Source organism: Geotrypetes seraphini, chromosome 7, assembly GCF_902459505.1.
Source record: "Geotrypetes seraphini chromosome 7, aGeoSer1.1, whole genome shotgun sequence".
Lineage (NCBI taxonomy): Eukaryota > Metazoa > Chordata > Amphibia > Gymnophiona > Dermophiidae > Geotrypetes > Geotrypetes seraphini.
Genome location: NC_047090.1, coordinates 42,967,936 through 42,992,683, shown reverse-complemented (window position 1 = coordinate 42,992,683; position 24,748 = coordinate 42,967,936). Strand labels below are relative to the sequence as shown.

At 43.9% G+C, this 24,748-nt stretch overlaps 1 protein-coding gene across 5 annotated transcripts in view; it reads left to right on the top strand.

Annotated features, from left to right (window-relative positions):
• The window catches only part of LOC117364202 (sodium- and chloride-dependent GABA transporter 2-like), a 121,582-nt gene that overhangs the window by 40,547 nt on the left and 56,287 nt on the right, over positions 1–24,748 (top strand). For all 5 annotated transcript variants that reach the window (XM_033953202.1, XM_033953203.1, XM_033953201.1 and 2 more), the window contains 3 exons: positions 9,784–9,865; positions 19,662–19,794; positions 21,330–21,464. In XM_033953202.1, coding sequence (XP_033809093.1) covers positions 9,784–9,865; positions 19,662–19,794; positions 21,330–21,464 — 350 coding nt within the window. The remainder of the gene's footprint in view (positions 1–9,783; positions 9,866–19,661; positions 19,795–21,329; positions 21,465–24,748) is intronic.

Genomic DNA, 24,748 nt, shown 5'->3' with positions numbered 1-24,748 from the left:
CCAATTCGGGCAGGTCCAACTGATTCACAAATCAGTCATATTCAAATGGGGGCGATTGGAGGAATGCCCCCATTTGCGAGCAGGGATCGCAAATGTGCGATCCCCACTCATGCGCAGCCCCTGACAGTAGTGACAGGAGAAGCAGCCTCCTGTCACTGCTGTCAGGGCTTGTAATTTTTTTATTTTTAATCGGGCAGATATTTTGCGTGTTTTACACAAGCAAAATATCTGCTCATTTTTTTAAATAAAGCCCCCCCCCCCCCCCCCCCCGGGAACTGCTTTCTCCCTCCCCAAACCCCTACAAAATGCCTACCCCCCCCCAATGCGGCCCCGCTAGGCTGGCCAGACGGACGGGCTCGGCCCGGCCCACCTATTCTCCCCTACCTTTAAGAATCGTTGGGAGCAGGAGGGGTGCTCATTCCCTCCTGCTCCAGGCTTTGTTTCTGTCTTCAGAGCATACACAGGAGGGGAACATCGTGGGAACATTATTGTCTTGTGTGTCACCAGACCTCTATGCAGACAAAGGTGAGTTGTATGCCTGCTGTTTGCAAGGTGTGAGTGTTGGGTGAATATTCCTTTGTATTTTTATTTTAACCTTTTTTATTTAACCTTGGGTTTTTTTTCCTTTTTAGAACATTCTCAATTGACCAACCTTGGGGATCAAGTTTCAGCCACCATGCATGAGTGGAAGATGGAACAGTGGACCATACAGAGTTCACCCAGCAATCATGCCCTTTATCTCCTTGACCAGCCCTGCCCAGTGTCCCCTCGAGGGCAAGGCAGGGCCTAGGGAGAGGGCATGTAAGGGCCCATGGGGACAGGCAAACTCAGGACGCACGTATTCAAATCCTGTAGTCTGCTGTGGATGATCAGGAGAGGTGGAATAACGATGTGCAGAATGTTTTGAGAAATGTTGCTGAGGGTGCACAAGCAATATCTCAGAATATTGCTAGCCTTAAAGCAGCAATGTCTCAGAGTACAGCTAGCCTTACCGCTGTGATGCAGATACAAACTAATGCAATGCTTGATCTCCATAGGCAGAACCAGGATATCCAGACGCAGAACCAGGATCTCCGGAGGCAGAATCATGCGCTGATAAATGTGGTTGTGGAGCAACAGAGGCAGAGCCAGGGTATGTTGAAGGAGCTCATAAGACAAAGTGAAGCTTGGCAGACCTTACTGCAGTCCCGCACTGTGACCTCCACTTGTACTCCACAAGTATCAGTAGGTATGTAACTCAATTTGTATACCTTTTTTGGACTTTTACTTTTTAGGACTATGTGCCAGGCTATGATGACAATATGTGCAATGCTTGATCTCCACAGATTCCAACCGTACGCTTTATACTGTAGATCCAGCAGTGGAACCACCTGACCTGACCTGAGGAAGGAGGTTTTGGCCTCTGAAAGCTAATTGAAAAATGGATTAGTCCAATAAAATGGTATTTTCTTATTTTCTATTTTTTGCATTATTTGTTAATTTGTAAAGTGGTGATTGGTATTTTTCCATTTTTCAAATTTACATTTGCTATCTTTATATTTTTCACAGTATTAAGGAACATGCATTACTGTTTCTGTTTCTACTGTTTGGAGTAGCCTGGTGGGCGGTGGGTGGTAGAGTGAACTATAGAGAGGGGGGACCCAGGCCCGTTTCCCACTCTAACCACTACATTTATGGTGGAAAGTATGAGGTCACCCAAACCCTATCATACTGCCATATAGATGCCACCTGCAGCCATAAGGGCTATTGGGGTGGTAGCAGTGGCGTAACGAGGGTGAGAGGCAACTAGAGGGGTGGCGCCCTTCCATACACTCTTCTCCACCCCCAACTCCTTTCCTGCCCCCTCTTGCCACACATGTAAGAGAGCCCTTTCCTTCACTGTATCTCTTTAACCCAACCTCAATAAGTCCAGGAAGTGATGTCAGAGGAAGAGCCGGCACTGGTGTGAGGAACAGATTGGGATTGCTGCTCATGCCGTGAATGTTAAAGAAGTATGAGGGAAGGGAAGGAGCATGCATGTGTGGTGGGGGGCTGAGAGTAGGATGGGTGCCAGTGCCCCAACCAAGATGGTGCCCGGGGCGGACCACTCCTCCCCTTACTATACCACGGGTTTAGTAGATTTTAGGGAAGTTTTGGAGGGCTCACAATAAATTATAAAGGAGTTATGATGAGATGTACATCTGGCACCCGTTATGTGAAGTTCACAGCAGTGACTTCTAAGGTGCCCCACTGCTCTCTTGGCATGTCTGTGTGGCCAGTCCATTACAATAATGGCCCCTCCCATGTATGTCCAATTGGTCTGGATTTGGATATTTTGTATTTGGACATTTTTGTGGTTGAAAATGGCAAAAACAGTTAGGCACCCTAAGGTTGAATGTTCTGACAGCCATGACGCCCAAATAGATAATTAAAAATAAAAAATTGGCCGTCTAGCCCTATCGAAAATGGATGTTTCCTCACCCTGAATTTTGGACATCTTGGCCTGGATTCTATAAACGGTGTCGTGATTGTAGGCGTCCTACTTCTGTCTAACCAGCCAAAATGCTGGCCTACATTGTAAGTACGCTAAGCTTATTGTGGTGGGGGATGTCCATGCCGTGATAAGTGTAGCGGAAGTGGCCGCCAGTCCCCCCCACCCCCCTGAATGAATGCAGGAGGAATGCCCAGTCCCTCCTGCCTGGAACATCCCCCTACGAACGAAACCGGCAGGACGGGTGCCCAATCCCTCCTGCCAGAACATCCCCCCACACCACAAACGAACGCAGCAGGAGGGGCGCCCAGTCCCTCCTGATGGAACACCCCCTACCCATAATGAAACCGGCAGGAGTGATGCCCATTCCCTCCTGCCCAGAACATACCCCCCACCCCCATAGATTCCATGATTCCCCCCACAGATTCTGTGACCCAGCGACCCGGACCCCCACCCCCATAGATTCTGTGACTTCTGAGATCCCCCACCCACAATCTCTACCCCTACTAGAACTCCTAACCCCCCCCGGACACCCCTTCTAACCTGTAACAATGGCCGGCTGACAGGTCTTTCCTCCGTCTGTCATGCCTCCATCGGAAAGAGATGGGCCTGCCCATTCCCAGTGCATTTGAGAGATGCACTGGGCAGGGGTCTAAGGTCTGATTGGCCCAGGCATCAAAGGCCCCACTCATTTGAGGGATGCACTGGGCAAGGGTCTAAGATTCTGATTGGCCCAGGCATCTAAGGTCTCGCCCATGGATGGGGCCAAAAGTGTCTGGGTCAATCAGGCCGTAGGTCCCTCCCTGGTGTATCCCACAATGCACCTGGAAGGGGCAGGACCACTTCATTCCAACGGAGGCAGGCCAGCCAGAGGGATGACCTGTTCGTCCGGCCATCATTACAAGTTGGGGGGGTCCTGGAGGATTCCGGGGCGGGGTTAGGCATTCTAGTGGGGGTGGGGGTGTCCAGATGGGGGTGTCAAGGAAGTCATGGAATCTATGGGGGCGCAGAATCTACAGGGCGGGGGTGGGGTGTTCCGGGCAGGAGGCACTGGGCATCCCTCCTACTGTGTTCGTTTGGGGGGAAACAAGTGGCTGCAGCTGCTAAACTTATTACGGCATGGAGATCCCCCTGTGGGGATGGAGGGTTTGCAGAATCTGGGGTTGGGGAGGTCATGGAATCTACAGCGGTGGGGGAGTCTGGGTGAGGATGGGGGGTCATGGAATTTACAGGGGTCAGGGGTGTTCTGGGCAGTAGGAACTGGGCATCCCTCCTGCCAGTTTCGTTCGGGGGGTGCGGTGGTGTTTCAGGCAGGAGGGACTGGACATCCCTCCTGCCTCGTTCGTTGGGGGGAGGGGGGGACTGGCAGCTGCAGCTACTAAACTTATCATGGCAGGGAGATCCCCTTCTGTGATAAGCTTAGCAGCCACGTCTACAATAACCCGATTCTCTAACTGGCATCTGTAACATGGACGTCGGTTAGAGAATCGGGTTTACTTTAGGCGGCCTTAGGCCCGATTCTATATAGGACACCCATCAGCTTCTGAGACCGGGTGTCCTATACAGAATCCGGGCCCTTGTTGGGAAAAATCTAAAGTCGGATTTAGACATCCTATCAAAATTGTCCCAACACGCAAATAACACAAGAGTTTCAGTAATTTGATATTAAGCTCCAGTGCTTATCAAGTTTTTAGAAAGACGTTGAAGACTTATTTGACAAATTTTATAAATTAGTTTATAATTCACTATGTACAAACAATATTTTCATTTGTTAACTGCATAGAACTGAGAGGTATTGCGGTATATAAATGGATTTTTGCCGTGTTACGCATGTGCACACTGGTCTCCACTTGCAGCAGCTATATATTGTGTAGAAAACCCGGTATCATTCTTCTGCCAGCAGCAGTAATAAAATCCTCACTAATATTTCCTGCAGAACAAGCTAACCTTTTACTTCTCCTCAGACCTTATGTTCAAGCCCGAGTGTTAGAAAGCAACATGGGACTGTCGGCCAAGTCTCTTCCCTGAAGAAGCCCTTTCTGGAAACGTCAATCGCTCCTTCTAAACTTACTTGCTCCACTTCATCACTTCATCATGCTTCTATTCTTTTCTCTCCTCTCTTCTACCTTCCAAAGTATTTAGATCAATGCTGTCTTGTTAAAATGTTTATTTTATTTTTATTTTTCCTCTAACTCTACTTTTCACTTCTCTATTACCCTCCAGGTACTTTAGTTAGATTGTGAGCCTTCGGGACAGTAAGGGAATTTTTCAAGTACCTTTCTTATTTCTAATCTTAATGTATATTTTCTGTAAACCGCTTAGAACCTAACGGATGTAGCAGTATATAAGAAATAAATTACATTACATTACATTAGCCTTTGGTCTTCTGTACACTTCTCTGCACCTGCTTTTATTAGCATTAGTTTAACCCCTCCCCCCCTTTACAATACTGTAGTGCGGTTTTTAGCACTTGCCGCAGCAATAACAGTTCCGACGCTCATAGAATTCCTATCAGTGTCAGAGTTGTTACCATCGCAGCCAGCGCTAAAAACCGTACTACAGTTTTGTAAAGGGGGTGTCAGCATGAGTCTTTGCACACAGCTCATGTGCAAACTTATTTTAACTTAGGCCATTATTGGTAGTGCACAAAATTGTGCACAAAACCTAGTGTGCTTTACTACATTGGCCCCTCGATTGTTACTGCAGTCTTCAGACTTTGCTTTCTGAGAACAGTAACATGGTTGTAAGACTATACTTGGTTTGATACCGAAAGCCTAGGGAGCTTTCGAAAACAAATGTTAGAACAAAACACACTGGGTTAATTAATGCCCTGTGTTGCTCAGTTTGTTTCAGCTCAGCAGCTAAGGCCATGGCGTGGGTCAAGCACATGAAACTTATTAAAAATGGCAAGTTTTTTTCTAATTTTTTTTTTTTAACTTTCTCAGGCATTCAGCAGCCTGCAGCGTTTTCACAGCAGGAAGTAAGAAGTGTGCATCCTCTGTATGCAAACTCTGCAGGATGTTTCATAGTATGTATAAATCCCATCATAGGATTCTGCCCCTGATAAGGAGGAACCCCTTAAAGTGAACATGTTTGAAAAATGCAGTTATATTGTAGCACAATGGCACATTTCTCCTTTCTTCACTCATGTCTGAATAGGGCAATCTGTAAGAATAGTCATGGTAATATGTTCTCAACTAGCAGTCAGTATGAGTAAAGGTTGTTGAGTAGGTGGAGGAGATATGGTGTCTAAACATTGACAGATGATGTTTTTGGGAAAGGGGAGGTATGTTTTGTATATTTAATGAATCTGGAAAATTTAGCTGTTTAGGTATAGGGAGGCTTTTGATAGGATGTCAAGGGATTTGGGAGATATGTATGTGTGTCTATGTATGTGTATATATATATATATATATATATATACACACACATATACATATACATACATAGACACACGCACACATATCCCCCAAATCCCTTGACATCCCATCAAAAGCCTCCCTATACCTAAACAGCTAAATTCTCCAGATTCATTAAATATACAAAACATACCCCCCCTTTCCCAAATACATCATCTGTCAATGTTTAGACACCATATCTCCTCCACCTACTCAACCACCCACACTCATATATATGGCATGCAGCAAAGGTCTTCAAGGGATTCAGTGAAGGCCCTGACCGCAGGCTGCCGGTGGCTCCTCCACCTCACTTCCGGCTGCGAGCACCCAGTGGCTTTTCTTTCTTCTCTCCAGCTGGGCTGCAGGCTGGACTCGAATTGCATTAGTATCTTTACAAAAACCAATTACAGTGAGTGGGGTAAATTTTCCCAATTTTTATAGGTATCATCAAGCCTCTATACTGCGTCAGGGTATGTATTGGATCCTCCCAGAGCTCATGGAACATCTCCCTGATTGGTTATATTTAGAGTGGCAATTGATGTCCCCATTATAACTATTCCTGGGGTTAAGTATCAGATTACCCATATTTGTTAAGGACAACAGTATTATATTTGACACCTGGAAAACTTTAAAATTTATTAATAAATTAACAGATGTTCCGGTAGAGAAATCTACTTATCAATCCTTGTGGTTAAACTCCAAGATTCAAATAGGTGGATCTGGGATCACCTGGAAGCACTGGATGCAGGCAGGCAAACATATACTAGATGATGTTCTATCAAATGAGAAGATGCTTGATTTTTCACGACTGCAATAAACATGTGGTATTGCAAAGTCTCAAAATTATAAATGGTTGCAGTTGAAGAAAGCCATTCAGAAGGGGTTCCCTGATTGGCAAAATCTAAAAAAATTATTACAGCTTGCAGGTCCTATGCTTCCAGATAGATTCATTAGGGCATCAGGCTGCTTAGTGGTATAAACTAATATCTGATTTCTTGAATAAAAAAACAAAAAAATGGTCTTAGAGACATTTGGAGCATTGAGATTAAGCAGTATATTTCTGCATCTTGATGGCCACAAATTTGGACTTGAAGGATGAGATGTACAGCGTCAACATCTATGAAACAAACGTTTTTTTCTGTTACATAGATCTTTTTGGACCCCTGTTAGGTTACTCAAGCTAGACAGTTCTAAATCTAATAGATGCTGGCATTGTCATCTGGACATAGGGACACTGGATCATCTGTTGTTCTATTGTCCTTTGATACTTAACTTTTGGAAGTCAATATGGGGTACGATTAACAACATATTGGAATCATCAATTCCACTGATGTATGAGGCGGTCATATGTGGAACGTTATTACATGTTAAACCCCCTATGGATTGTTATAAATGCTGTCTTTTTCTTGTCATGACCGGGATAGCAATCTAATCTAATCTAATCCTTAGGTTTGTATACCGCATCATCTCCACATTCGTAGAGCTCGACGCGGTGTACAGTAGGAGAAATAGGAAGGAACTACAACAGAGGGTTAGAGGTAGAAGTGTGAAGAAAATTTAGAGGACTTGGGATGCCAAGATATAAGCGTTTCCTTGATTCCTAAGTTGGAGGGAGACTTACATTTTTTGAGAAAAGCCAGGTTTTCAGATGTTTGCGGAAAACTTGGAGAGAGCTCAAGTTCTGAAGAGGGGAGGTAAGGTTGTTCCAGAGCTCAGTGATTTTGAAGTGGAGGGAGGTCCCTAGCTTTCCTGTGTGGAAAATGCCTTTTAGCGAGGGGAAGGATAGTTTTAATTTGTGGGAGGATCTGGTGGTATTAGGGTTTGAGGAATTCCAAGAAAGAGGAATAAAGGGAGGGAGGATACCATATAGGATTTTGAAAGTTAAACAGGCGCATTTATAGTGGACCCTGGCGATTATCGGAAGCCAGTGGAGCTTGGCCAGGAGCGGGGAGACATGGTCAAATTTACTTTTAGCGAAGATGAGCTTGGCCGCGGCATTCTGAATCCGTTGGAGTCTGTGGAGGTTTTTTTTAGTTAGGCTTAAGTAGATAGAGTTGCAATAGTCCAATCTGGAGAGGATGATGGATTGGACAAGGAGGGTAAAATGTTTTTGATGGAAGCAGGATCTAACTTTCCTCAGCATGTGAAGGCTGAAAAAGCATTTTTTTTACCAAGGATTGGAGGTGGTCATTGAAGGACAATGTGGAATCAATGATGATACCCAAGACCTTGCTCGAGAACTCAAGCTGCAGAGAGGAGCCAGAGGGTAGTGGGATGGAGGTGGGTAGGTGATCTAGTTTTGGACTGAGCCAAAGAAGTCTTGTTTTGCACTCATTCAATTTGATTTGCACAGTGTGGGCCCAGGATTGTAGGTTCATTATACAAGAGGATATGTTCTTAGACTGGTCGGTGAGGTTCGAATCGGTCTCGAGGTGGACGAGGATGTCGTCTGCATAAGTGTAAATTGTTTCAAGGGGGGATAGGTGGAGGAGTTTGAGGGAGGACATATTGATGTTGAAAAGGATAGGGGATAGTGGAGAGCCTTGCGGGACTCCACAATTCGGTTTCCAGGGGGAGGATGAGGTGCCATTCATGCTAACAATGTAAGAACGAGAGCGGAGGAATTTAGAGAACCAACCTAGGACTGTGGAGTTGATACCTATCTCAGAGAGTTGGTAAACAAGAATATCATGGTGAACAACGTCAAAAGCAGCGGAAAAGTCAAATTGTAGGAGGACGGCGAACTTGTTTCGAGAGTGAAATTGTTGAACCCTTGAAATCAGGGAAGACGGTAGCAATGCAGATGGTAACCCGAAATTGGAAGAACTACAACCACCTAAATTTTCCTTTCTGGTGGGCAAATTTGTGCTCCAGCTATAGATATGAAAAAATGAATGCTGATAGTTTGGGGCACAGTAATTTATTTAAGCTGGTTAGGGGGCCGTTGACATCATATATTACTTCACTATAGTAGGTCTTTGATTATGAGTCAGTTTTTGTTTATTTTCGTATATATCCAGGAAAGGGTGGGGGGGGCTATTTCTGCCTAATTTGACTTTTGAATATGTCCACCTGGGGTGGGAGGATATTTTTAATCTGAATAGGGTAAAGTTATTGGGATAGTCTATGTTTCTGTGTTTTATTGAATAATCATTGGGTGGGGGAGAAAATGGCCCTTGTAAGTTGAATGTGCTTTTATTAACATATTATATGATATATATTTGTGTATTGCACTTTTGAAGTTTAGAAAATCAATAAAGAATTTTTAAAAAAAAAGAAATCCACAGGTTGTTGCAAAATGTCACCTTTCCTGTCAGTGCCTGAACCGCGATTGGCTTAGGTAGATGTTGCTAATGGAAAGATATGCTATGACCATGATACCATAGTCGGGCTTGAACAGTCAAGGGCTATTATTGCCTCCCCATGGAAGCAAAGTGATGATCTACTCCAGACACATGTATCATTTAGTATCTGTATTATTTAATAATAATAGCTTTATTTATGTCCAACATACCTTTTCATTTCAAGACGGTATACAGTAAAGTAGAAATACAGCGTGGATATCACAGATATCGATACAAGTGAAGAGAACATGAAGATTACAGAATAGATTTAGGGGAGAGGGAGGAGGGGGGTTGCACAGGTAGGAGGAGGTGCATGTTGAGATTGTAGGTAGGCTGGATGGGTTTCATAGGATCAGATAAACTTGTCGAATAAGTGGGTTTTCAGAGATTTTCTGAAGGATTGGTATAATGGAGAATTCAGGAGGAGTGCAGTTAGGGTGTTGTTCCAGATACCTGCCTGAAGAGATAGTGTCCTATCAAGTCATTTTTTGTAATGACATCCCTTGGGAGTGGGGAATGCAAACAGAAGTGTTCTGCGTTCATTGATTTTATTTTTGTTTGCCTTCTGCAGATACCTGTACGGAGTTCCAGAGGAGCAACTCTTCCCACAATATGACAGCAAATAGTACTTCAGCCGTCATCGAATTCTGGGAGTAAGTGAGCTCTTTTTCAAGTTCAAGTTTCAAGTTTATTTATTCTTGATGAATCGCCTATTTAAATTGCTAGGCGATGTACAATAATATTAACATACATTAATAAATGAAACAAGCACAATATTAATGGTGACATAAAAACAAATTTGTTGTTAGTTAAAATTTAGCACACTTAAAAACTGAGTGTAAACATAAGTTAAAAATAATTTTGTGGGTAAAACATACAAGACATGTGTGGTTAAGAGGGGGAATAGTTACAATTTTTGATAGAAGAGAAGAAGAAACATAAAAGGGAAAAACAAATAGGGAGGTTATAATGGTAGTTGTTTTTTTAAAAAAAATAAAAACAACTAAAAAACTTGGTAACGGTATAAAGATAATAGATTTTTCTTTATCCTAAGATCCATACGCGTCTTTAAAGAGGAAGGTTTTTAACGTTTTTTTAAACAGTGTTAAGTCTTTTAGTTCTCTAATGTATTGTGGTAGAAGATTCCAAGAATGTGGGGCCATAACTGAGAACATATCTTGTCTTCTAGTTCCTATCATTTTAATAGAAGGCACAGAAAGAAGATTAAATGAAGATGAACGAAGTGATCTTGTTGTACTATATGGAATAAGCCATCTGTTAATAAATTGTGGTTCATTAAAGTTTAAGGCTTTGAACACCAAAAGCAGTAATTTAAAAGTGATACGATGGCTTATAGGAAGCCAATGGGATTTAATCAACAGTGGGGTGACATGATCGTATTTTTTAGCTTTGTAAATTAGTTTCACAGCGGTATTTTGTATAAGTTGCAGTCTTCTTTTTTCTTTTTGTGTTACGTTTATAAGAAGAGAATTGCAGTAATCTAATTTAGACATTATTAGGGAATGAATGAGAATGTTAATGGATTCTGGTTGTAAGAATTTTGCAAGAGAGCGAATCAATCGAAGTTTATAAAAACATGATTTAACGATATTGTTTATATAGTCGTGATATGTAAGCTTATCATCAATCAAAACACCTAATATTTTTAAAGAGGTGACCTGTTCTAAATCAGTATTGTTGATAGAGATTGGAGATCTCAATGTTATTTCTTTTTTCCAAGGGAAAAGCATCGATTTTGTTTTATTAATGTTTAATGATAGTTTATTTGTAGTAAGCCAATTTTTTATTGTTCCAAGTTTATTGTTAATTGCTACGATGTCATCATTACTATCTGGATCCAATGTATAGGATGCAGGTTGCTCAGAGCTTATAGTAAACACTAGCCTTAAGTCTACAATCTTGTTGTAGGCTCTTAAAATATCATGAGGTCGGTATTCAAAATGAGTTGAGCTTCTCAATCTAGGAACTTTAGCTAGATTTCCTTTTTTCATCCAAACTTAGGAGTTTAATTTTTCTGTTGCAAATTCACCTAAATTTAAGGTCCTAAACGTTAGACTCCTAATGTAGGCTTTCAATTCATTTACTTAGATTTAAGAGCCTAATTTAGGTGACTAGTATTGAAAGTCAGTGCTAAGCTCCTAATTATTCCCCTGCTCTAAATCCACCCCTATTGCCACCCTAAATTTCGGAGCCTAGTGCAAACTAGGAATATAAATTTAGGCACTTAGCTCTAGTCCATTTTAAAAGAGACCAACTTAGGAGCTTAAACTCTTTGAATATTGGCTTCCATGCAGTGGTGTAACAAGAACAGATGGTGGAGACACTCTGCCTCAGGTGCAAGAGATTAGAAGGTGCAAGTGCCACATAGCAGACTCACCAGGACACCTTCCCCACCACCATCACCCATGATGCTGCTTCTTGAAACCAGCAGCAGTGGTGATGGTGGCAGTGGTAGCAAAACAAGCTAAACACATCATGGGGCTGTACTGTGCATGCAAGCGACTTCTGGTCTCACCCCCTCTGTCATCTTCCTGTTCTGGGGTAGGATTAGCAGCTGTGCATATGCACAATGCAGCCCTGCAGTGGGTTTAACTTGTTTTGCCGCTGCTGTACTAGAGATGCAGCAGTAATGCAGAGGTATTGGGGGAGGTACAGAGAGACAGAAAGAGGAGGGAGTAATTGATGGGAGGAGAGAGGGGAATGCTGGACTGAAGTGGGAGACTGAAGAGAGAGGGCAGACACTGGTTGGTAGAGAAAGAGAGCAGACAGTGAATAGAATTAGAAAAGAGAAAGAGACAGTAGATACTGGATAGAAGGGGGAGAGAAATGCTTGATGGAAGGAGCGAAAGAGGGAAAGGGGAATAGACTATAACACTGTATAGTAATGGGGAAAAGAGATGGCGCAGATGCTGGATGGAACAGAAAGAGGGGAGATGCAGGATGGAAAGTGGGAAAGAGAGAAAGGGGATAGACCTTGACACAATGGTAAGGGGGAAAGAGAGAGCAGAGGCTGCATGGAAGAGGGAAACAGGAGAGAGAGGGCAGATGCTGGATGAAAGGGGAAAGTGAAAGAGAAGGCACTGGATGAAAGGGGACAGAGAAAGAAGGCAGATGCTGGATCAAAGGAAGCAGAGAAGGAAGGTGGTGCTAGATGGGGGCAGGGGGGAAAGAAAGAGGAATGAGTTAATTAGAGATTGAAGAATAAGAAGAAGTAGAATAGGAGAACTGGGAGAGGGAAAGATATGGAAAGTTGTAGGTAGACACAGTGAAGAGAGGGAAATTAAAGACTGGATAGTATGAAATAATTAAATCTGGACAGAGATGCAGAAAAACAATTGAAGACATTTGAAAGGAAAAGGTAGAGAAAGGGGGCTAGAGAAACAGTATGGATGGAGGAGGGCTGGAGAAACAGCAAGGAGGGAGGATTGGAGGAGGGAGAGGGTAGGAAGAGGCCTGGAGAAACAGCAAGAAGGGAGGGTTGGAGAAACATTATGGAAAGGAGAGCATGCTGGAGAAAAAAGCATGGAGTAGGGTAATGCTGGATGGGAGGGGAGAAACCAAAACAGCAGGAAAGGAGGCTGAAAGGAGAAAGAAGGGCACTCACATGGGGAGTTAGGGGTTGGAAGAAGAGAGAGATAAAGAAAGAAGCACACACAGAAGAGGGGATTGAGAAGCACCGGATGCGGACTGGAATGTTCCGTCTGCGGAATCGGAAAGAAGTAGGGAGATTGTGGATGCCTTTCAAGAGGCTCTGCTCAGACAAATGGTGACGGAACCCACAAGGGAAAAAGCAATATTGGATCTGGTCCTCACAAATGGAGAGAGTATCTCTAATTTTCGAGTGGGTGCTCACCTGGGTAGTAGCGATCATCAAACGGTTTGGTTTGATATAACGGCTAAAGTGGAGAGCGGCCGCACGATACTTAAAGTCCTAGATTTCAAACATACGGACTTTAATGCAATGGGAAAGTACCTGAAGAAAGAGCTGTTAGGATGGGAGGACATAAGAGAAGTGGAAAGACAGTGGTCTAAGCTGAAAGGAGCGATAAAAATGGCTACGGACCTTTATGTGAAGAAAATCAATAAAAACAAGAGAAAAAGGAAGCCGATATGGTTCTCCAACCTAGTGGCTGAGAAAATAAAGGCGAAAGAGTTGGCGTTCATGAAATATAAAAAAACCCAAGAAGAGGAGAGCAGAAAGGACTACAGGGTGAAACTGAAAGAAGCCAAGAAAGAGATACGTTTGGCGAAGGCACAGGCGGAAGAACAAATGGCTAAAAATGTAAAAAAGGGAGATAAAAATTTTTTCTGATATATTAGTGAAAGGAGGAAGATAAAAAATGGAATTGCTAGGCTAAAAGATGCTGGGAACAAATATGTGGAGAGTGATGAGGAGAAAGCAAATGTGCTAAACAAATACTTCTGTTCTGTGTTCACAGAAGAAAATCCTGGAGAAGGACCGAGATTGTCTGGCAAAGTTACACGAGAAAATGGAGTAGATTCTGCGTCGTTCACGGAGGAGGGTGTTTATGAGCAACTTGAAAAACTGAAGGTAGACAAAGCGATGGGACCAGACGGGATCCATCCCAGGATACTAAGGGAGCTCAGAGAGGTTCTGGCGAGTCCTATTAAAGACTTGTTCAACAAATCTCTGGAGACGGGAGTGATTCCTGGGGATTGGAGGAGAGCAGATGTGGTCCCTATTCATAAAAGTGGTCACAGGGATGAAGCAGGAAACTACAGGCCAGTGAGCCTCACTTCAGTTGTTGGAAAAATAATGGAAGTGTTGCTGAAAGAAAGGATAGTGTATTTCTTTGAATCTAATGGGTTACAGGATCCGAGGCAACATGGCTTTACAAAAGGTAAATCGTGCCAAACGAACCTGATTGAATTTTTTGATTGGGTGACCAGAGAGCTGGATCGAGGACATATGCTAGATGTAATTTACTTGGATTTCAGCAAAGCCTTTGATACAGTTCCTCATAGGAGGCTGTTGAACAAACTTGAAGGGCTGAAGTTAGGACCCAAAGTGGTGAACTGGGTCAGAAACTGGCTGTCGGACAGACGCCAGAGGGTGGTGGTTAATGGAAGTCGCTCGAAGGAAGGAAAGGTGACTAGTGGAGTCCCTCAGGGTTCGGTGCTGGGGCCAATCCTGTTCAATATGTATGTAAGTGACATTGCTGAAGGGTTAGAAGGAAAAGTGTGCCTTTTTGCAGATGATACCAAGATTTGTAACAGAGTAGACACCGAAGAGGGAGTGGAAAATATGAAAAAGGATCTGCAAAAGTTAGAGGAATGGTCTAATGCCTGGCAACTAAAATTCAATGCAAAGAAATGCAGAGTAATGCATTTGGGGATTAATAATAGGAAAACCGTTTATGCTGGGAGGAGAGAAGCTGATATGCACGGACGGGGAGAGGGACCTTGGGGTGATAGTGTCCGAAGATCTAAAAGCGAAAAAACAGTGTGACAAGGCAGTGGCTGCTGCCAGAAGGATTCTGGGCTGTATAAAGAGAGGCGTAGTCAGTAGAAGGAAGAAGGTGTTGATGCCCCTGTACAGGTCATTGGTGAGGCCCCACTTGGAGTATTGTGTTCAGTTTTGGAGACCGTATCTGGCGAAAGACGTAAGAAGACTTGAGGCGGTCCAGAGGAGAGCGACAAAAATGATAGGAGGCTTGCGCCAGAAGACGTATGAGGAGAGACTGGAAGCCCTGAATATGTATACCCTAGAGGAAAGGAGAGACAGGGGAGATATGATTCAGACGTTCAAATACTTAAAGGGTATTAACGTAGAACAAAATCTTTTCCAGAGAAAGGAAAATGGTAAAACCAGAGGACATAATTTGAGGTTGAGGGGTGGTAGATTCAGGGGCAATGTTAGGAAATTCTACTTTACGGAGAGGGTGGTGGATGCCTGGAATGTGCTCCCGAGAGAGGTGGTGGAGAGTAAAACTGTGACTGAGTTCAAAGAAGCGTGGGATGAACACAGAAGATTTAGAATCAGAAAATAATATTAAAGATTGAACTAGGCCAGTTACTGGGCAGACTTGTACGGTCTGCGTCTGTGTATGGCCGTTTGGAGGAGGATGGGCAGGGGAGGGCTTCAATGGCTGGGAGGGTGTAGATGGGCTGGAGTAAGTCTTAACAGAGATTTCGGCAGTTGGAACCCAAGCACAGTACCGGGTAAAGCTTTGGATTCTCGCCCAGAAATAGCTAAGAAGAAAAAAAAAAAAAAAAATTTAAATTGAATCAGGTTGGGCAGACTGGATGGACCATTTGGGTCTTTATCTGCCGTCATCTACTATGTTACTATGTTACCCATGGGGAAGGAATGTTGGAGAAAGGGAGAGAGAGAGAGAGGCACTACAAGGGTACAGAGGATGGGAAGAGGGACCAAGGATATTGATGAAGTGTTGGCGGGGCCGTGTGCCTTCTTTCCAGCTTATTGGTTGGCTAAAGGGACAAAGAAAATGGATGGAATGTGGGCGGGGCTGTGTGCCTTCTTTGCAGCTTATTGGCTGGCTAAGGAATATATGACCTACAGTGAGTGAGGACCAAGATACACCTACAGTGAGTGAGAACCACCTGGAGGACAACCACAAGGAAGAAATAGGTGACGCAGCAGCGAGACCTGGAAACAGTGGAGGGAACCCACAGGAAGATGAGTCCGGTGCAAGCCAACATCAGGATGAGGGAAGATGGAAGAGCACAGAGGACACGGACCTACGACTGGAGAGATGATCATACACCAGAGACACGAACCTGCAGCTAGAGAGGCAAGAGAAGATAGAGAGGACAGCAATCATTGTGGGGGACTCCATCATCAGACAAGTCAACAGCCACATAGCGGAAGGAAGACAGAATTGACTGGTGACCTGTCTACCAGGAGCCAAGGTAGAAGATATAGGGAGCCGCATCAACAAGATCATCGACAGCGTGGAAGAGGAAGATACAGGGGTGGTGATCCACGTGGAGACAAACAACATGAGCAACAGGAGCTACAGCAGGGAAGGACCAAAGGACCAGTTCTGGATGCTAGGAGGGAAGCTGAAGACCAGAACGCCGAGGGTAGCATTCTCAGAGATCCTGCCGGAACTCAGGGCTGATGAGAAGAGGCAGAAGGAGCTGCAAGCAGTCAACGCTTGGATGAGGATTCCACTTCGTGTGCAACTGGATGACGTTCTCGCTGAAGAGCACGCTATACAGGAAGGATGGACTCCACCTCAATGGAGACGGAACGAGCCTATTTGCAAGCAATATCAAGAAAGAAATTGAGAAGTTTGTAAACTAGGAAACAAGAGTCGATGGTTCAGGAAATGATATACCATGCAGGAAGATAGCGGGGAAGATTCACCGGATCATAGGCAAGACAGAAATTCTGACGGATCGAAAGGGACACAAGAGGGAAGGAAATGCAAGAAAGTAACAGGCCACAAACTCAAGTGTATGTACACGAATGCAAAGAGTCTAAGGAATAAGATGGGGGAATTGGAAGCTATGGCACAAAAAGATAACCTTGACATCATCGGCATCACGGAAACATGGTGGAACGAGGAAAATGTCTGGGACACTGTGCTACCAGGATACAAGCTATACTTCAGAGACAGAGTAGGTCAAAAAGGTGGGTGTATTGTCCTATATATCAAAGAGTAAACTGAGTCTGCTGGAGAGAGCACACTGGAAATGAAAAATAAGGTAGAGTCTCTATGGGCCCAAATTCCGGGAACAAATGGAATGGAAACAAAGATCGGTATCTACTACCGACCCCCAGGGCAGTCCGAAGAAACTGATGGAGAAATGACGGACGAGCTTAAACACAACTGCAAGGGAGGCAACACAGTTATCACTGGTGACTTCAATTATCCGGGAATAGACTGGAACCTAGGCACCTCTGGCTGCAGTAGGGATATCAAGTTCCTGGATGCTGTAGGCGATTGCTTCCTGGAACAACTTGTCAAGGAAAATACTAGAGGAAATGCAAGTTTGGACTTAATTCTAAATGGGCTACGAGGACCGGTGCAAGGTGTAGAAGTAGAAGGGACGCTGGGAAGCAGTGATCACAATATGATCCATTTCAACCTGGACACAGGGGCAAAACATTGATCCAGAGCAACGGTCACGGCACTGAACTTCTGAAAAGGGAATTACGAAGAGATGAGACTCATTGTGGGGAAGAAGATTAAGAAGAGAATAAGCACTATAAAAACGCTAGAGCAAGCATGGTCCCTTTTTAAGGACACAGTAACCGAAGCGCAAAATCTATATATACTGCATATCAACAAGGGATCCAAGAGGAAAAAGAACATGGAACCGGCGTGGCTCACTGTAGCGGTGAAGAAAGCAATCAGAGACGAGAAGACTTCGTTTAAGGAATGGAAAAGGACAAAAATGGATGAAAACTGGAAAAAGCACAAACATCAAAGCAGGTGCCATAAGGCGGTAAGAGGGGCCAAAAGAGATTATGAGGAAAAAATAGCCAAAGAGGCAGGAGCGTTGCTGGTGCCTCGCGGCGCTCTGGGCCTGCTGCATTTGGCAATATTGACGAACTCCTATGATGTATGCAGGACAGGACAGCAGCATCAGCAATTTCCCCACTGGAGACACGGCAGAGAGGTGAGATGCAGGCGGTCTCCTTGGGCTGGAAAGAACGCTGAGCCCCGATGCTAGAGCACCGCCCCTACAGCCTCACACCACTAGCTCTCCGCGGGAGGGGGTGCTTCCGGGAGATAAAGAACACTCTCTCCCAGAGGGCATAGAAATTGAGTTAGAGAGCAGAAGTTCAGATTCTCAACCTTTTCAAGAGAGCCTGAACTTGGAGAGTGAGGATTTGACAACAACGGGAATAAGATCACCCCAGCTGGAGCAGAGACAGGGAGAGCCAGCAGTTGGTGAGCAGACTGATCTGAATTTACAATTTTTCTTGCCTCAAAAACCCAATGAAGTCACTTTAGAATCCCTTTGGGACCTGATTATTAACCTAGGTAAGAGTTTTAATTATCAGTCCCAACAAATAGAAGGGAAAATTAAGAAGCATGATAATGAAATTGGAAATTTAAAAAAAAGAATTGGATCTTTCTAAATCCTTAATAAATAAACTACAAGAAGATACAGGAATATCAAAGAAACTATAAGAGACATTGATTAAGGATAATACAAATTTAAGAAGGAAACTTGAATCATTGGAGAACTTCTCCAGGAATAAGACTGATTAATTTTCCGAAAGTTGTTAGAATAACACCTAGAGAAATGTTGAAACGATATCTTTTAGAAATATTGGAAATTCCTGAGTCTTCATTACCACCTTTCACACAAGTTTATTACCTTCCGAGTAAGATACGGGATACTCAACATGCAATGAATCAAGAGCCTATGAACATATCAGCTTTATTAGAAACATATGATAGAGAAATGTCTGTTTCAGCAATTTTATTGTTGACGCTAGCACTTACTCCCGATAAGAGTTGGCTTCTGAGAATGTTTTATAAACATAGGTAAAAAGAATTCCTAGGTTATAAGATACAAATGTTTCCAGATTTAGCAAGGGATACTCAAAAGCATAGAAGAGAATTTTTGTTGTTAAAACCTGGTGTTTTGGTTTTAGGGGCTACCTTTTTCCTTAGACACCCCTGTAAGTGTGTAATTCATTATAAAACTCAGAAGTTTGTTTTATTTATTTATTTATTAGATTTTTTAACCCATCCTCCCAAAGGAGCCCAGTTTTCTTTGAACCTCTCCAATTGACGACCTTTCCTGTCTCTATCCTGCTTGGAGAAGGAGAGTGCTTAATGGAATATAAATGTCCTTACTCTTTGATAGCTAAATGATTTCTTAAAGGAAATTTTTTCTTTTTGTTAGAAACTCGCTTTTGAATCATATTTTGGATCTATTTGAGGATTTTAGAAGATTTATGTTAAAATTGCTTATTTTGGTTTTGGTGTGATATAATTTAATATTACTGATCATGCATCTTCTTTCTGTACAAATTTATCTTGATTGTATATATTGAAAACTTATAAATAAATAAATAAAAAAAAAAGAAAAATGACGACACTTGACTCTCTTCACATGGTATTCCAATTAAGCACACACTCCGTTTAAGCGCACGTGGTGAACTGGTACAAAGGGCTTGCACTTAACCGGAGTCGACTGTATAGAAATTTTACTTCTTAAGAATTTATCTCTTCATTGAATTGGATATAATTTAATATCTGTTTCTTAGACTATTTGAGTTCTTGGAATCTCCTTAATTGAGGACTGGAAATAGGTGGAGACATATTTAAAAAGTTTCCTTGTATTTATGTTCTTTTGATGTATAGTTGATCTTTCACTTGATTTTTTAAAAGGAATAATGTTCCAGTTTAAAATTGTAAATTCAAATAAAAATAAAATTAAAAATATATATCTGGATGTCTTTTATCTACCGTTCAGAAAGAGAGTGCTACACATTTCTGATGGGATCGAAAACATAGGTAGCTTGCAGTGGAAGCTAGCCCTTTGTCTTCTCCTAGCATGGGTTGTATGCTATTTCTGCATCTGGAAAGGAGTAAAATCCACAGGCAAGGTAAGTACATCAATCAATATTCCTTCCAACTACATGACAATCAAGACATATTCTTCTTATCCTTTCCAAACCGGTGTGATGAATTTGGAATATGTCATGTCCTTGTCCTCAGGATTAATCATAAATTCTGGAATAGGTGGAGGGCCATAATCAAAAGAAATGTCTAACTCTGATTTGGACGTAGGGCGCTAGTCGCCCAAAGTCAGCAGCGGCAAAAGTTCATTCTCGAAAAGTATGTCTTAAAATAATTTTTTTCGAAAATCATCTCTGTACATCCAGGCGTTTGATCGTCCAGACCACCACTACATTTATCTCTATACCACATTCTCGACCAAAAATTCATCTAAGTCCCAAACGCCCAGAAAAAGACCTTTTGGACATGGGAGGGACCAGCATTGTGATGGACTGGCCACCCAGACATGGCAACAGAGCAGAGAGGCACCTTATAGGGCACTGCTGTGAATGTCACAAAAAGGGTGCCACATAAACATCTTACCAGAACTCCCTTATAGGTTATGGTGAGCACCCCAAAATACCCCCAAAACCCACTATACCCACCTGTCTACAACCCCGATAGCTCTTATGGCTGCAGGTGGCACCTACATGGCAGTATAATAGGTATTGGGGTTTTTTTGGTGGGCTCATATTTTCCACTATTAATGTAGTGGTTAGAGTGGCCTATGGGCCTGGGTCCTCCTTTCTGTGGTTCAGTAGCCCACCCCCAGATTACATAAGCCACCTCTGTGCAGCTCTTCTAGACTTTCCTATAGCAGGTGCTGATGTTTCGGAAGCAGGTATGTATGTTTTTATTCTGAATTTTGTGGGGGTGCAATAGGGACAGTGCACACTGGGGGAGTGTGTGGGGGTCTTTACTTTGTCCCTGCAGTGGTTATCTGGTCACTTTGGATAAGTTTTTGGCATTTATACCTGCTTTTACATCGTCTAACTCACAATTTATAAGTTTCACCTAGGAAGTCTCGTCAAACATTCGATTATCCCTGCAGGACAACTAAGTCTAGGTCAGCCCACATCCCGCCCTAACCACTCCTCCTGCTCCTTTCAGCTCTGGGCACACAGCGGGCTTCAGAGGCCTAAAAGGTCCCTGGATACGTCCAAAAAGCCGATTTGATTATTGGCACTTTGATGAACTGCCAACTTGGACCGGTTTTAGACGTGTTTAAGTTTTGATTATGAGCCCCATGATGTATAACAAATATCTTTTAATGAACAGTCTCTTCTCAGAGCAGAGCAGACCCTCTTCCTGCAGTCCAGACCTCTCCCATTCTAAAGAGGCCTTAGGATGATTGCCATACATGTACCCCATATTTCTATTACTGAGCCTCCTGCATCTAACCTATGCTAGCATTACTGGGATCATTTCATCTTCACCACCGGACTGCATTACTATGATACCTTTCATCCCCGACTAGCTTACTAGGTCCTCATACCCAGATTGACATACCCTGCCACTTGAGCCTGGTATAAGTGTGGTAAAATTATAGACACTGTCTCTTTTACGTTGTATCTCCTGCCAGGTTGTTTATGTCACTGCCACATTTCCATACCTCATGTTGTTTGTCCTACTGATCAGGGGAGTGTCTCTGCCTGGGGCCTTACAGGGGATCCAGTTCTATCTATATCCAGATTTGAATCGACTCACGGATCCCCAGGTAAGAGGTAGGATTAACTGTAACTTTATGTACATGTTTATTATTGTGTAATAATATATAAGGGAGCAAAATGAATACTTACAGCAAAATTGCACTTATTCCTTAGCAAACTTATTATTATTTAGTGCATGTTAATAGTTGCACAAAAATATAAATACATTGTGCAGCATTCAAAGCATTGTAAACATAGGTGCCAGAGAGTTGCATGGGGACAGAAATCAAACCCATTCCTGACTGTCCTCGCTAGGCATCAAACCCGTCCCTGACTGTCCTCGCTAGGCATCAAACCCGTCCCTGACTGTCTTCGCTAGGAGTCAAACCTGTCCCCGCTAGGAGTCATACCTGCCCCCACTGGAATCAAATCCGTCCCCGCCCGTTCCTATAAACTTCAGAAGTAGTTATTTCATTTAATTATGCTACTGAATTAAAGGCTCTGGTAGAGACCCATTTACAAAATACGTAAAGACACTTTATTAATTTGGAAATATTAATTGGGAAGAATATATACTTTGTAAACGGGTTTCTACCAGAGCCGCTAATATAAATATAAAATATATTTACTCAGCAGATGAGGACCCCCAAGCTGTCAGCTGAGGACTTCCTCTGCAGTTGGCCGGGGGTATCTTTTGCCAAGCTTGGCAGGCAGCAGTACCATCCCTGAGTCACAGATGCTGGCACCTCAGTGGCTCATGGATGCTGCCAGCAACTGCTGCGCTTGGTGGAGGGCAGGGCAGGATTAATTCTTCAAGGGTCCCTAGGCACATAAGTACACTGGGCCCCCTAGCCTGCTCACACCCCACCCCACCGATACCCCGCCTCACCCTCACCCTCATCCACACCCCGGCCTCATTTATTTACTTGTTTTCTGAAAGTTAGTCAAAAATGTATTAAAGTTAGTTCAATAAAAGGATCACCATTTCTATTTCTAACCATTTATCAAAACAGCTACAATACTACTTTATCCTAAAGCAATAAAATAAAAAATAGAATTTTTTTCTATCTTTATTATTTGGTTTCTGCTTTCTTCATCTTTTTTGTCATTCTCTTCTTTCCATACACTGTCTGCCCCCCCTTTGGTCTGGCATCCATCATCTTCCCTCTGTACCCCTCATGGTCTGGCATCTTTCTCCTTCCAACTCTTCTTCCCTCCCCCCTGTGGTTTTTAGCATCACTCTCTTCTCATTTCCTCCACTCAGATCTGATATCTCTTACTCCTTCCCCGTTCTCTGGCATCTCTCTCTCCTCTTTTCCCTTTCCTTTTCTTCTCTGGTCTTCCTTCTCTATTTTCTGCCTCTATCTAAATTAAATTCTTTCTTACTATTCAGTCCTCAGTTTCCCTCTTTTCACTGTGTCTACTCATAGCTTGCCACTCCTTTCCTTCACCCCTCCACTATCACACTAACTCTATCTTCTTCCCCCATCCAGCATATGCCCCCCACCCAGCATGTGGGAAAGCAGCAGCAGCCGCAGCAGCAGTGATGAGGAGGTGAGGGCCCCTCACCGCTGCTGCTTTCCCATATGTGCCTGATGCTGACGGCACAAGTTCTCCCCACTTCCATCATCTGCCCCCTTGTCTCTCTCTCTCTCTTTTCTCCGGGTTCTCTCCACTTCCATCATCTGCCCCCTTCTCTCTCTCCACCCCAGGCCATTCCATCATGTTATCCTGCCCCCCATCCAGCATGTAGGAAAGCAGCAGCAGTGGTGAGGACTGGAGGCGAGGGCCCGTTACCTCCTCACCACTGCTGCTGCTTTCCCATATGCGCCTGATACTGACAGCACAAGTTCTCCCCACTTCCATTATCTGCCCCTTCCCTCTCTCTCTCACTCTTCTCTAGGTTTGCTTCACTTCCATCATCTGCCCCCTTCTCCTCTTCCCACTTCCATCATCTGCCCAACTGACTACCAGTGCCACCATCTCTCTCTCTCTCTCTCTCTCCCGGCTCCACCCCAGGTCCAGGCCAGGGCCCATCTGGCCCTTTCACGCGGGTCAGTCACCACTCACCTTTCAGATTTTTTTTTTTTTTTTTTCAAACGGCGATGGTACCCCGGGGGGAAAGATCGACATCAGCCCCCCCCACCCCCACCCAGGCATGGGCTGCAATCATCTGAAAGAAAAGTGAGCTATATAACTTTATTGCATGACAATTTTAATGTGTTGGCACAATAATATGTTTAGCAATCAAAGTTAACAACCCCCCCCCCCCCAGAGAAGTACTGGGAAAGGAATAGAGGAGCTAGAAAGGGGTGAAAGAGTTTGAAAGGGGTTATTGGCTGGGAGAAAGAATTCAGCTGTGAAGGGCTGGAGGTGGCAAAAAGCAGCCGCAATGGAGAGGAAGCTGGATGATGGGGACATGACACTGGGAGTGCAGCTGCGGAACAAGGAATAGGAGGGGGAAGTGAATTAAAATGCTTTATTGCCTAGAATTCTGCTGTGAAAGGCTGGAAGAAACAGTAAGGGAGAGAGGTCAGGTGATGGGGACATATGCTGGAAGTTGAGCTATAGGGAGGGAAATAGAGAGGTCTAAGAAGAGATAGGGTTACCAGACATCTGGGAAACCCCAGACATGTTCTCTTTTTCAAGGACTGGGTGCCCTGATGATTTTTTTTTTAATGGGGGATTCTGCCTAGGTTTTAGCTGGCTCTCCCGACTCCCCCACCTACCTCCTCCCTGGGCCAAGCTGCTGTAATTGAATCTTCAGGCATCTGGCAGCAGCAACAAGGTAAACCTGTTATGCTGGCCTGCCCTGGAAGCTGCCTCTCTGCAGCAGCTTCCAGTTCCTACATAGGTGGGATTTGCAGAGAGGCAGCTTACGGGGCAGGCCAGTGGTAGGAGGCTTATTTTGCTGCTGCCAGCTACCCAAAGACTGAATTACAGTGGCTGGCCTGGGGGGAAGAAGTAGGTGGGGGAGTTGGGAGCTAGAGAGGTTGTGAGATGAAGCAGTGTTAAAGGAGGTAGGGGAGGGGGTAGAGAAACAGCATGGAAGGAGGGAGGAGGTCTCGAGAAAGCATGAAGGGAGGAAGGGCTGGAGAAGCATTATGGAAAGGAGAGAGTGCAGGAGAAAAGAGCATGGGGAGGAGATTGGAAGGAGAGAGAAAGAGAGGGGTACCCATGGGGAGGGAGGGGGGATTGGAAGAAGAGAAAGAGAGGAACAGAAAGAAAGAAGTACCTACAGGAGAGGGGGATTGGAAGGAGAGAGAGGTGGGAAGGAGGAGGAGGGTTGCAGGAAGAGAGAGAGAGAAAGGGTACAGAGGATGAGAAGGAGGGAACCAAGGAAATGGGTGGC